The sequence below is a fragment of the Bufo gargarizans genome, chromosome 6 (genome assembly GCF_014858855.1).
Source record: "Bufo gargarizans isolate SCDJY-AF-19 chromosome 6, ASM1485885v1, whole genome shotgun sequence".
Lineage (NCBI taxonomy): Eukaryota > Metazoa > Chordata > Amphibia > Anura > Bufonidae > Bufo > Bufo gargarizans.
In genome coordinates, this window is record NC_058085.1 from 294,924,585 (window position 1) to 294,939,618 (window position 15,034).

Consider the following 15,034-nt stretch of genomic DNA (forward strand, 5'->3'; position numbering starts at 1 on the left):
GCCATCCACAGACCCCCATAACAATGCCATCCATCGACCCCCCATAACAGTGCCATCCCCAGATCCCACATAACACCATTAGGCACACCTTTTGGTTCAAAATTTATTTTTTATTTTTTTCCTCCTTAAAAACCTAGGTGCGTCTTATGGGCCGGTGCATCTTATAGGGCGAAAAATACGGTATATCACCAATGCAGACGCTAAAAACGTATTAAACAATATTATTATTAGACGATATAGTTTAGTCCCAATGTTCACCATGGTGAACATTTAAATACCCCATCTCTCATGAACAAAAGTGCACTTTAAAGAAGAAGCAAAATGATTTCTTTATTTCTAAAGGACCTTAAAATACGTCACTAACCTGCGCCTGGAGTTCGTCACTCTCACATTGAGTCAGACTCCGGAAGTAAGCGTGGAACGCACATGGAACGCGACTCCATAGCCCGGACGCTGGCATCTAACGTGGAGCAGGAGCCGACTCACCACTCTCAACAAACGTGAGAGCCAGGCAAAGGTAAGCCCACATAGTGGGTAAAAATAGTGGGGAAATTGAAAATACTGGAAATCCAAAGCACCCAGCTATACATTACAGCTATCTCCAGCCATTTAACAGAGTGGACTGAACCTTAATACTGTTCTGCTAATATTGCAGAGACTGGATATACTTAATAAGAACTATTAGCTGAATGTGAGAAGCCACCTACGTGAAGCACCTTATCTGATATTTATCACATTATATCAAACAAGCGGCTACCAAATACTCATTTGTTTTTTCTCAATGAACATGGGACTAAACTATATAGTCTAATATATTGTTTAATACGTTTTTAGCGTGTGCATTGGTGATATATATTCGAGAATATCGACTAGTAACATACTGCTGAGTTGGCGAAGGCGACTTATTCAATACATCCTCCCCCCCCTTTCTTAATTATATTGGGGATCAACACAGTGAGGTTTTTCGTATTTGTGACCTTCGCCCAAACAGCATTGCTTCTCTGGTATATATCTGACCTTTTATCTTATAGCTGTTTTTATGGTTGTTTTTTAGTATATTAATATCTATTTTATTTGATAACCCAATAAATAAATTTTGTCCCATATTTTCCGTATACGAGTGCCCATTCACACTTTTCATTCTATATTTTCAATCTATTTTTGAGGGGTGTCTCAAACGTGTTTGGTGCACCTGCCTTGGGGGAGTAGGAGTGAGCGGATCTCTGTAACAAATATTTTTATGAACAGAAATCTGACTTGAAATCTCTTCCTATCTACCCTCATGGTTTTCTGCGGAAAGTGTTGTAGAAATTGCTTCTAAAATAGTCTCTTTAATTGAACCACATGCATTTAGTTATGGTTTTTGATGTGTGGGCAAGATGACACCTTGTGCAGCACAACTTATTATACCTATGAGGTAGACAGGAGACTGAAGAATGAAATTAATAGCATTACACACACAGCCCATTGATGCGAATGGTATTGCATAAATTTCCCCTGTGGTGGCAGTGCAGGAATATTGAACACCTACTTCAAGGTTTCCTCACAGATTACAACTAAATCCGTGGGGGATCACTTTATGATCAGCTCATTGTCAAGGGAACTTTCTAACATGTAAAGAATGTCCCTTTAAATAAACATTCCTCAGCCGATAGCAACTATTCACTTCACTTTATCTTCCATAAAAAATTTTTTTTTTACTTGACTGCATTTGTATACATAATATACACATTTGTATTAAATAAGCCAAATGCCTGCAGATGTATTATGATTATTTTTACACTCATAACTGACATGTCAGTAATTTCCTTTGTATTTCTGTCTTATTCTGTCGGTGTTAACCTTTATCACATAAAAGTCCATTCATGAAATATAAAGAAAAGACATCTAAATTGGGGGTAATAAAGGTTGCCTGAATAATTACACCATTTGACACACTGTAAAATTCTATCTGCTGTAGCGCTGTGCTGCAACTCAGAGAATAATTAGGATTTAAGCTGTATATTATAGAAGATTTGATTCACTTATTCTTTTCTTTCATTTATTTTAAACATATGAAATCCTAAGTGATTACATTAAGTCTCAGTGAATGAAAGACTCACACATAAATTAACATTTTATGGGGTTGTCCGGCCTAGGAGCTGACAACCCTAATGTTCCTAGATTGTGGCCCTTTAAAAAACAAAACAAAAAAACACTCACTTGTCCTCAGTCCCACCGTACCTGTGCCTCTCTAATGACAGATTTTACCAGTGAATTGAGAGTAAATTATCAGTGCAGGAGGCAGGATGGAGAAGAAGCATTTTATAAGTGGAAAAAAAAGGCATTTTCCTGTAATAAGATATATTACAAAGTTTCTTCTTTCTGTTTATTCTTCTTGTACTATTGATACATAAAATATTTTTGGAAGTATATGAATATGAATTGACATCACACAATTTAATGGCATCATCCTAGGTACCAATGTGCAGCAAACTGACACACATCAGCATTGAAGTAAAAGGGGCATGTATGCAGGGAAACATGGTGAAGCAGCTCCATCACTAAGTCTTCATTCTAAGGGTCAATGTAGAACCCAGCAGTCAGGCCCCCATGATTAATACATAATGGGATATGGTATTGGTATGCCATCACTTGATATGATGGGTAGACTCCTCTAAAATTGCACTTTCATTGGTTCAGTATATATGAAGAATGGGCAACCCAAGTCCACTATTCATCTGATATCCCAAAAGCATATGTACAGAGATCTTGTAAACTTTGTATTAGAACATAATGTTATTGGAAAACACCCTCCCAAGTTCAAAACACTTTGCTTTACAGATATACGATAGACCTCTCATAGGTAACACAAGTAACACAAATAAAGCATACCTCAACTGGTTCTGTGTCTTCTTTAGGAACTGGTGGTGATAGGAATTTGGAATATATTTCACAGGGTATCCCTTCTTCAAGTGGTACTGGGAAAGGTGCTTGTGCTGGTTTAGCAATCTCTATTATTTGCTGCAGAAGAAGACAATTCATTTAACAGATTGTAATTTACTCTGATCAATACACATATAGTTTGTTTAGCTATTATATTAATTAAGATTCCCCCCTTAGCTATTGTTCCAATACTGCCTCCATCTGACAAAACAACACTTAGCCATTATCCCTTGTATCTTCCCCTTTTTTCCTAAGCACCACTTTTTTTCTTTCTGTTGAGCAAGGGGTGGTGATTATTTTTTTTGCCACATTTGCTTCAACATTAGGTATACCATTTTGATGCGATATTTTGCACCAAAAATACATCGAATTATAGGCACAATCACATTGAGAGCGTCTCCTAAGAGCATGAAATTCTATGTAGCTCTTGCCCTGATATGTTTTGAATCAGAAATATATTTCCAAGATTCTCTCAAAATGATAACTTTTAGAAAATTCATTATAGCTAAACCTGTAATTTAATGCAAATAAATATTTTTAGAAAATACATTTTCAGTCAGATTAAACAGAAAGTATGGTAATGCCTGCTTTCACTCAGGAACATAATGTACTACATCGGTTGCATTAATTGCCTTTTACTGTAGAAAACACATTGAAAAAATGGTTCTGATAATCTACAAACATCTTAATTTTCTCTTAGAGCAGCAGTGGTATCTAAGAGAAACAAAAAGAACATTTTGTCTTATAAGGCAGAAAAAACACACAGTATGAAAGAAACTTGATTCTGTGATTTATTGTGTCTCTGCTGAGTTCTTTTGATCCTTGACTATGCCCTTTATCCTCTACTCTACAATATGTACTTTTATAGCTACAACATCAGTCTAAAGAAAAACACTGAAAAGCTGCTATTTTACTTAAATTTCTGGATAGAGGCCAAGGTATGTTGCTTCTTAGTTTGTTTGAAAACCAAAGCAACAAACAATTCCGAAATTTTATTACTCATTAACAAACAGCCAAATACCCGCTAAAATCAAAAGATTTTAAAGGCTTCTGTTTTTATCACTGTTTTAATATTTTGGTAATTTATCTGTGATGACCTACTTGTATACTGTTTGAGAACTGGAGTGTCTACTGTATGTCCATGTACAGTATATGAGTGGTGGAAAGTCACTGCAACTACACAAGATTTGCAAATCTGTAGCATGCCCTTGAATCAGTCTTGTACCGCAATTTGTTAGAATGGACTAAAATTTCACAAGTATGCAACCTTTGGACCAATTCTTCCTTTGGCAGGAATCATTTTAGCAAATGCTGAGTTTGCTGTGTAACAGGTCACACTGCTCGATATTCATTCTCCTATGGAGATACAATACTGTTGATTGTTCTACTATAAGACCTCATAAGAAGCAATCAAATACGTATAAATATTCGATTGAATATTAGTGTTATATTCGTCGAAATCGAATATTCGTAATTATTCCAATTATCGTGAATAATATGCAATTTAATTAATTGCGTATTGCGATTTTTCTTTTGATAGTATAAGGCAGTTATGGCGAACCTTTTACAGACCGAGTGCCCAAACTGCAACCCAAAACACACTTATTTATCTCAAAGTGCCAACACGCACTTTAACCTGAATGCCAATATAGTATATCTTCCATGTACTTTTTTCATGTAGCTGTAATAGCCTGCCTACATTCAGTGCGCTGCCTGTGCTGTTCATAGTGAGCCCTGCGCTGATGAATGGCAGGAAAAGTCTAAGGCATACTGGTACACCATACCAGGGAGTGGGTGCCCACAGAGAGGGCTCTGAGTGCCACCTCTGGCACCCGTGCCATAGGTTCGCCACCACTGGTATAAGGCAACGTTCCTATGACTAATTGACTATGGCTAGGCTAATATGTGTATTCTACGAAATTTCGTAATATTGCTCTAACTTCGTCTTTTAGAATATAACGAATATTCTAAAAGACGAAATTAGAGCAATATTACGAAAATTTCGTAAAATACACATATAGATTGTAATTTAGCTAATATAGTGCTATAATCCTTTTTTTTCTCAAATTTTTTTTGCCTCTTCTGAACTTAAGTTTTGTAAAATATGTACACTATTAAAAAAATTACTATAGCAGTATATTAGCTAAATTACAATCTATATGTGTATTTTACGAATATTCGTAATATTGCTCTAACTTCGTCTTTTAGAATATTCGTAATATTGCTCTAACTTCGTCTTTTAGAATATTCGTTATATTGCTCTAACTTCGTCTTTTAGAATATTACGAATATTCTAAAAGATGAAGTTAGGGCAATATTAAGAATATACGTAAAAAGTTGAAATCGCAATTTGATTATTATAACTTGAATTAATCGGATTGCTATTTCAACTTAGCACTGCTATATTCCATATTAGGCTAGAATTACCGAATATGGAATATAGCAGTGTTAGGTTGAAATCGCAATTCGATTATTATAACTTGAATTAATCGAATTGCGATTTCAATGTAATTCTCAAATCCGACAGTACATTCTAGTATATGGAGACGTTCCCATGGTGATGGGGACGTTCCATGAGCACGGAAGTCGGCAGAAGTGGCAACGGGCACTGACTGGAGCAGCTAGGAAGCCAGGAATCCAAAGGACAGGTAAAAACAACTTTAGGGAAGTGGGAAAGAAAAAAATAGAACAATTAAAAAACAAAAACGAATATTCGATTTTGCGAATATATAGAACTATATTCTAGATATTCGCGAAATCTCGAAGTTGCGATATTCGAGAAAAAAATTCGCTATTCGAATATTCGCACTCAACACTACTGATTGGTAGAGATCTGACCACTGAGAGTGAATAAAGCGACAGTAACACATAAACTATACCACTCCACAGACACAGATGCAAGGGTGTGTGTTGCTATGTGATTTGCACAGTGGTGGGGAAGAGAACCACTGCTCATATGTTCTGCTTATCCTCAACTCACATTAAAAGCGTATCTTAAATATAAGCCACCAATGTAAAATCATGGTAAACCCTTTTAAGTATTTACTTAATTACATCTTACACATTGGCTTAAAAAATTGTAAAATAATTATCTTTTCATGTTTTATTAATAATTTGCAAAAAAAATCTATGTAAATATTGTGTGATGTCTAAAAGGTGCCCACTTCAATATCACCAATCTGACCTGCATTTAGACTATTCAGTCTACTGGTCCTATCTAAATTATTTATGAAAGATTACATAATATAAAGAGAGAGACTTAGACAATGTGTGAACTTAGTTTCTCCAGTCAGCTGCTTTCCCACATGAAACATCTGAAATAGCAACTAGAATTTTAATACTAAAACCCTCATATTTACCACATGTGCTACAAGGGTCAGACATTTAAGACATCCATCACATTACCTGAAGGTTTTACAATCTAAGACAATCTCTTTGTTTTGAAGCATTTCACATGACTTCTGTAATCCATACATTTCTCCTCCATCAACCCACCATCAATCTGTTATATTAAACTACGTGAAACATTTTTATGCAAACATTTATATTAGCATGTCTTTTATTATTGGGTATTTTATTATTAGCCTAGATTTTATTATTGTGAAAAATAATACAACTTATAACTAACAACTTCCTAAACTCACACATAAATTTGATGAAATTGTGTGAAAAATCAATAACAGCTACTTCTGACCACTTTTAATATGCTAATGTTGGACATAATTTGTTATGGAATGTCTGTTAATAAAATTCAGTTTTGGCGAGAGAATGCCAGTCTCTCTCACCCACAATACTAGTTATTCGGGGTCCCACTACGAAGATCTTTTCAGACAATAAATGTTCCCTCTGCCGGTAAGAAAAATAGCAAAAATTATAATAAAAACATAAAAACAAATAATACATTCCATTTATAAAGTGCCCTGTTCCCACCTCAATCGGGTGTCCGAGGCCAGGTCAAATTTTAAGAAATTGACTTATCTCTAGTCATACAACATTATCAGCCACAACTTTCTAATTAGAGTTAGGAACAAATGTAAAGGAAACTGTCAACCATGTGGTACCCTAGACAGTGACCTATATGGCCATCTCAGGCACGAGGCTTGCCTGTCTCATAAATTAGTCATGCTCCATAAAATGTGGTTGCCCTATGCATGCTTTCAAATTGTTACATCAAAACATTCTTGCATTGTTAATTTAGCTAAATTAACTATATATGCGGGCAACAAGAACAGAAAATAAGGTATAGACACAATCCCTCACCAGGTGACTTCTATCAACATATCTCAGACAGTTTAGACCAACTAGTGGAGTCAAAAGGGAAAGTATTCAGCATGAAAAATGGACTGTTAAAACCGTCCACTTTGGCTAATCTTAGTAACTACATATAGTCTCTGACTCCTGGGCCTGGTAAACCCTATGATTAGCTACTTTTATTTTTTTTATGGCTCCCAATTGGAGTTTCAGTTTTTAAAAGCATGTGCATCTGTCTTTAGAAGTAACTGCTTTTCCAGACCGAATCTAAGAAAAAGAATCATTGAAACGTGAAGGTTAAATATGAAACCAATTAAATAAAATGAAGTCCCATGAAAGTTGTGTGCCCTCCATTTATGTAAATTTTAGACCATGTCTGCTTTGCATGTTTTAATTAGCTGTCATCAATTTCATCTTTTTAATAGATTAATGGATTATAATTATGTAATAATTGATTATTACATTTACTAAAGAGTAATATTGTCACAAATCCAAAATATATTTAACTTAAATATAACTGAAGCATACGATTCATATCCAGTATTTTGTGTTTCAGTATTTTTGCTGTTTGCATTGCTGCAGATAACTATTCTGCTTTATGACCAAACCACATAATAAATAATGTAAGAGCAAGAAGAATTATTTTGGAAGATCAGAACAGGAAAATGAGCTGATTGATGACTGCATAATGAATGAAATCTACAGATGTGATTGCTGTAGGAAGAAATGACTTTGCATAAAGTTACTCATATACTGTAAAGATTTTCGTTTCCCCTGGCACAGTATTATCAGAAATTAGCTTTGTGTAAAATGCCAGCACTGTTCATTATATGTACATAGTGGAAAATTACTGTTATTTAAAGCATTATAAAATTAATTCTGGATTACGGTTCCTCCAGCAAATACTAATATGGGATTTAACATAATTTGTTCAGCTGGAAAAGTAGATTGGATGTTTCTTATAGAATAAAAATGTTGGTAATTATTAATTAATGATAAAAAAATAAAAAAACAATTCTGTTAAGAAGGGAGATTGTCATAATAAAAACAAAAAATGTAATATATAACTATATCAATTATTATTATTATAATTATTATAATCTACAGTGCCTTGCAAAAGTATTCACCCCCCCTTGACTTTTTTCGTATTTTGGTGACTCACAACCTGGAATTAACATGGATTGTTTGAGGATTTGCATCATTTAATTTACAGAACATGCCCACAACTTTGAAGATTTTTATTTTTTTTGTGAAACAAACAACAAATAGGACAAAATAACTGAAAAAGTCAATGTGCAGAACTATTGACCCCCCTAAAGTCAATACTTTATAGAGCCACCTTTTGCGGCAATCACAGCTCCAAGTTGCTTTGGATAAGTTTTTGCCCATTCCTCCTTGCGGAACTTCTCCAGCTCCTTCAAGTTGGATGGTTTGCGCTTGTGAACAGCAATCTTTAAGTTTAACCACAGATTTTCTATTGGATTGAGATCTGGGCTTTGACTAGGTCATTCCAACACATTTACAGGTTTCCCCTTAAACCAGGAGAAAAAAGGAAAAAGCAATGCTGCACTCCAAAGCAATTTTGAGCCGTCGGTTCCTTTATTGTGGTGATAAGTTATTTGTACAGTAGTGCAACCTCCATTAGTGTAATTCACAGTCTACGCGCTTCGAACTCTCCGGTTCTTATTCATGACTCCATATAAGACTCTGATCCGTTAAAGTATATATAGGCACCTGGAGGAAAGGTTCCTCCCCTAAATGGGGGGAGACAACTTAGGTGCCCATGTTAACGCTAACATATAGCAGGCAATTTGAAGCTATTAGGAAGATTGTTCAGGGCAGTATTTCCATCCTTTATGAGGACGATGCCCTGTGCAGTCTCCTTAGTGAGGGTTGAAGGGTAATACCGAGACGTTCTTCCACTTTAGCTTCTGTTTCTTCCAGTTCTAAGGCTAGTGTTCACACTTGGTTAAGATATACAGGCTTTGCACGTTGTGGGGGCCATCCGTGCAAGACATGCAGGTATACCACACCCACAAAAACCTTTAGTGACTCAGAACACAGTTCAGACTTTACGATAAAATCTTATATAAATTGCAATAGCTCAAATGTTATTTATATCATTAGATGCACTCAATGTGATCTTTCATATGTGGGTAGCACCACACGCAAATTTAAAAACAGAACATTTAAACTATATAAGTAATGCATGTTGTGTCAATATTTCAGGAGCTGCCAAACATTTTGTAGAGAGACATAATAGAAGTGCACGTACCTTTAGTGCTTTTGGGATAGAAAAAGTGACCTCTCCCCCAAGAGGTGGCGGTATCAAAAGAATACTACTGCAAAGAGAGGCATACTGTATTTTTTTCAATTAAAAAACAGATATCCCAGAGGCTTAAATTATAAGAAGGAATTGATGCACTTCTACTAACTCTAACTCTCTTGTTTTCAAGTGCTATAGAATTACGTTGATGTCACTATTCTTCGTTGTTTTTCCCTTTTTTTGGTTGCCTCACATTAGGCTTTGTACACATGACACAGTCTCTCGGACTACTGAATTGGCACACGGCTTAAATCAGTTCACCGATATTATAGATTTCATTGTTAATATGCATACAAGCATATATGCATTTTTTTGTGTTTGATACACTTTCACTATTAAAATCATGGGTGTAGTTTATCACATGTTAAGAGGCTTCAGTCACCATGTGGACTTCTGATCCAGCTTGAATACTTGGGCACCTGACTTGTCTCCCCCCATTTAGGGGAGGAACCTTTCCTCCAGGTGCCTATATATACTTCCACGGATCGGAGTCTTACATGGAGTCATGAATAAGAACCGGAGAGTTCGAAAAGCGTAGACTGCGAATTACACTAATGGAGGTTGCACTACTGTACGAATAATAATCACCGCAATAAAGGAATCGACGGCTCAAAATTGCTTTGGATTGCTTTTTCCTTTTTTCTCCTGTCTCAAGAGGTCTCACCATGGATTCCTGTGCACCCAGGGACTGTAATCTATACAGCAGGTGAGCTGGTTTACCTTACAAGTTTATTCCCCTTAAACTACTCAAGTGTTGCTTTAGCAGTGTGTTTATAGTCCTGCTGAAAGGTGAACCTCTGTCCTAGCCTCAAATCACGCACAGAGTGGTACAGGTTTTGCTCAAGAATATCCCTGCTTTCAGCACCATTCACCTTTCCCTCAACTCTGACCAGTTTCACAGTCCCGGCTGCTGAAAAAAATCCCTACAGCAGGATGCTGCCACCACTATGTTTCACTGTGGGGATAGTGTTCTTTGGGTGAAGTGATGTGTTGGGTTTGCACCAGACATAGCGTTTTCTTTGATGGCCGAAAAGTTAAATTTTAGTCTCATCAGACCAGAGTACCTTCCTCCATACATTTTGGGAGTCTCCCACATGCCTTTTCGCAAACTCACAACGTGCCTTTTTGTTTTTAACTGAAAGTAATGGCTTTCTTCTGGCAACTCTGCCATAAAGCCCAACTCTATGGAGCATACGGCTGATTGTTGTCCTATGTACAGATACTCCAGTCTCTGCTATGGAACTCTGCAGCTCCTCCAGGGCTAGCTTAGGTCTCTGCGCTGCCTCTCAGATGAATGCCCTTCTTGCCCGGTCCGTGAGTTTTGGTGTGCGGCCGTCTCTTTGCAGGTTAGCTGATGTGCCATGTTCTTTACATTTTGTAATGATAGATTTGATGATGCTCCTGGGGATCATCTAAGATTTGGATATTTTCTTTTATAACCTAACCCTGACTTGTACTTCTCAACAACATTGTCCCTTACTCGTTTGGAGAGTTCCTTGGTCTTCATGTCAGTGTTTGGTTAGTGATTGCTTAGGTGTTGCAGCCTTTAAAAAAATGTCTATATATGTAATGACAGATCTTGTGACACTTAGATTGCACACAGGTGGACATCATTTCACAAATTATGTGACTTCTGAAGGTAATTGATTGCACCAGAGCTTTTTTGGGCTTTCTAACAAAGGGGGTGAATACATACGCACATGCCAATTTTCTATTTCTAAACAATAGTTTTATTTATATCTTTTTCTCATTTCACTTCACCAACTTAGACTATTGTGTTCTGATCCATCACATAAAATTCTGATTAACAAAACATTGAACTTAAGGCTGTAATGTAACAAAATATGAAAAAAGTCAAGGGGGTGAATACTTTTTCAAGGCACTGTATTTTAAGAAAAATCTAATTAATAGTGCAGACTGAGATGAAGAATGGTATCAGGTGAATGCCGCTTACATGCTTTTCTCTCTCTCTTTAACATCAACATGGTGCAAACCCAGCTTTGAGATGGACAGTGAGATGTCTCACTGTCCCTTCAATATGGAAATGGGGCAGATTTACTAATAATGTCACACTTTACACTAGGAAAGTAAATCACAGTCTTAAAGGGGTTGTTCCACTAATATAAATGTATCCTATTCAAAAGGTCTCACTTTAATATCACTTTTACCAATATCACCATTTATCAAAACTGCCTACTATTGCACCCTGTGACAAATCTGTTTTGGTATTCAGTTACTGTAGGTTATGACCTGCATGGCAGCCTTGTAATGTAGGATGTAGGCAGCGTTGCTGGTAAGAACAAGAGGCATGGTTAAGTGTCATATGATATGCTGATGTCAGGACACATCTCACTGCTCTAAGGTATGATGGGATAGCAGACACATGACAAACCATTAAGTATGATTCAAGCATGGGGGTAAGAGAAAACTGCAAATGAGGTAAATTTGAAGAAAAAATTAATAAACTGTCCAAAAAGAAAAGCTAGGGTAATTAATGAAAATGCACTTTAGTGGAAAAAGTAGTTTATGGCACAACCCCTTAAATATTAGTCAAATGTACTATTTTGGCACATGGACCTTGATAAATTTGGAGTATTGTAAATCCTGTGCCAGAGTTACATTGGAATTCCATCCATGCGCCAAAAATCTGTCCTTGTGCCAGAGCTTTGTCTGTGTGGCAAAAATACAATGTGCTAAAAACATGTCCTTGCATGAAAAAAATGTGTCAATGCACAAAAAAAAACTGTCCAGACTAATTTCATACCTATACCTATTGCCGCACCGAATTGCATTGAGGTCATGCCTCCTTCCCAGTGAAGCTACTCCTCTTTCTTGTAAAGTCAGACTCCCTTATGGAACGGGGCATAAAATACTTTGTGTAAAACTGTTGGGAAATGTGATACAAAGCCTATTTTCAATAGTAAATCTGCCCCACTGTTATTTCAGTTAGGTTGTTAGGCAGCACATTCTTTACAAATAGTCTGTTATACTACTAGGGTCTATAGCTCAAAGCAGAATCACTACTGAACTGGAGTCTGAGAAGGATCAAGGCGTCCTGCCAAGTTCTGAGCGTTGCTATTGTTTACTGTGTACTGATATTTTAATAGAAAAAATAAAAGTATTGTTCCAGTAAGAAAACTAGTTTTCAAATATACATTTTTGGTGGAAATTCTTAGGTAACCGTGAGGGCGCTTCCTTTTAGGGCAACCTCCTCTTTTACTTTTTGCTGGACAACTGAACCAAAAATCATGTATACCTAACCCATTTATATAAGCCACACTCCAAAATAAATTCAACCTAACTCAAAAGACCTCAATTCCCAAGATTAATTAAGATACCAGGGTTATGTCTCATTCACACATCAGAGTTTTAGTCAGTGATTTCCATCAGTGATTGTGAACCAAAACAGGGATTGGAGCCTCCACAGAATATTTGAGAATGACACAAATATTTGTTTTCACAAAGTTTGCTGCTAAACTGCTTTTAGATCTTTGTTTCAGTTGTTTCAAAGGCTTTTATCGACAATTACATGACATTTATGCAAAGAGTTAGTATTTATAGTGTTGGGCCTTTTTTTCAGGACCTCTGCAATTCGACTGGGCATGCTCTCAATCAACTTCTTGGAGTTTGTCAGAATTAGTGGGTTTTTGTTTGTCCACCCGCCTCTTGAGGATTGATCACAAGTTCTCAATGGGATTAAGATCTGGGGAGTTTCCAGGCCATGGACCCAAAATGTCAACGTTTTGGTCCCCGAGCCACTTAGTTATCCCTTTTACCTTAAGGCACGGTGCTCCATCGTGCTGGAAAATGCATTGTTCTTCACCAAACTGTTGTTGGATTGTTGGAAGAAGTTGCTGACGGAGGGTGTTTTGGTACCATTCTTTATTCATGGCTGTGTTTTTGGGCAAAATTGTGAGTGAGCCCACTCCCTTGGATGAGAAGCAACCCCACACATGAATGGTCTCAGGATGCTTTACTGTTGGCATGACACAGGATTGATGGTAGCGCTCACCTTTTCTTCTCCGGACAAGCCTTTTTTCTGATGCCCCGATGTTTTTTTTTTGAGAGAAGTGGCTTCTTTGCTGCCCTTCTTGACACCAGGCCATCTTCCAAAAGTCTTTGCCTCACTGTGCATGCAGATGCGCTCACACCTGCCTGCTGCCATTCCTGAGCAAGCTCTGCACCGGTGGCACTCCGATCCCGCAGCTGAATCCTTTTTAGGGGACGATCCTGGCGCTTACTGGACTTTCTTGGATGCCCTGAAGCCTTCTTAACAAGAATTGAACCTCTTTCCTTGAAGTTCTTGATGATCCTATAAATTGTTGATTGAGGTGCAATCTTAGTAGCCACAATATCCTTGCCTGTGAAGCCATTTTTATGCAACGCAATGATGGCTGCACACGTTTCTTTTCAGGTCACCATGGTTAACAATGGAAGAACAATGATTTCAAGCATCACCCTCCTTTTAACAGGTCAAGTCTGCCATTTTAACCCAATCAGCCTCACATAATGATCTCCAGCCTTGTGCTCGTCAACATTCTCACCTGAATTAACAAGACGATTACTGAAATTATCTCAGCAGGTCCTTTAATGACAGCAATGAAATGCAGTGGAAGGTTTTTTGGGGGGATTAAGTTAATTTTCATGGCAAAGAAGGACTATGCAATTCATCTGATCACTCTTCATAACATTCTGGAGTATATGCAAATTGCTATTATAAAAACTTAAGCAGCAACTTTTCCAATATTTATGTAATTCTCAAAACTTTTGGCCACGACTGTAAATGTTTAATGAGGGTGTCCCACCCATGAGAGTTTAATCACTGCCCTCTCTTACTGGTGATTTTTTTGTCCTTTTCTGGTCTAGTAAAATTGTGTGAATGCAAAGGTCTTTAAATCATGTTATAAGAATTACTGTGCGAAAAATACAATTGCTTGTATATTCTATTAGATGCTCTTCATCAGTCGTGCAAATGTGCAACTAATTCTGATAATTCATAGAAGATAATATGGGTGGAGGTCAAAGCTGTTTGTTCATGTACAGTGCATACAACAACAAAAATCATGGACAAGGTTTTTTCTGATGGACACTATGGATGGAATCTATTTTTTATAGAGGACCTTTTATCGGTCCAAACATTGCGAACTAAGTGTCATAAGCTGTACAGCGGCGCCCAGGGATCTCACTGCGCTTACTATTATCCCTGGGCGCCGCTCTGTTCTCCTGCTATGCCCTCCGGTATCTTCGGTCACTTGGTTATAGTAGGCGGAGACTTAGGGGACTTGGTTATAGTAGTAGGAGACTGCCCTTGTTCTCCTGGGCATTTCCTTCTCCCAGGCTGTAGTGCTGGCCCATCGCAGCGCAGAGCTCTGGGAGGTTTTTTCTCCCAGGCTGTGAGCTCTGCACTGCGATTGGCCAGCGCTACAGCCTAGGAAAAAGAGACGCCCAGGAGAACAAGGGCAGTCTCCTCCTACTATAACCAAGTCCCCGAACATACCGGAGGGCATAGAGGGAGAACGGAGCGGCACCTCA

At 37.4% G+C, this 15,034-nt stretch overlaps 1 protein-coding gene across 1 annotated transcript in view; it reads right to left on the reverse strand.

Annotated features, from left to right (window-relative positions):
* Window positions 1-15,034, reverse strand: part of CABCOCO1 (ciliary associated calcium binding coiled-coil 1) — a 92,581-nt gene that overhangs the window by 23,644 nt on the left and 53,903 nt on the right. Inside the window, exon 6 of the mRNA XM_044300110.1 lies at window positions 2,875-3,003. Coding sequence (XP_044156045.1) covers window positions 2,875-3,003 — 129 coding nt within the window. The remainder of the gene's footprint in view (window positions 1-2,874; window positions 3,004-15,034) is intronic.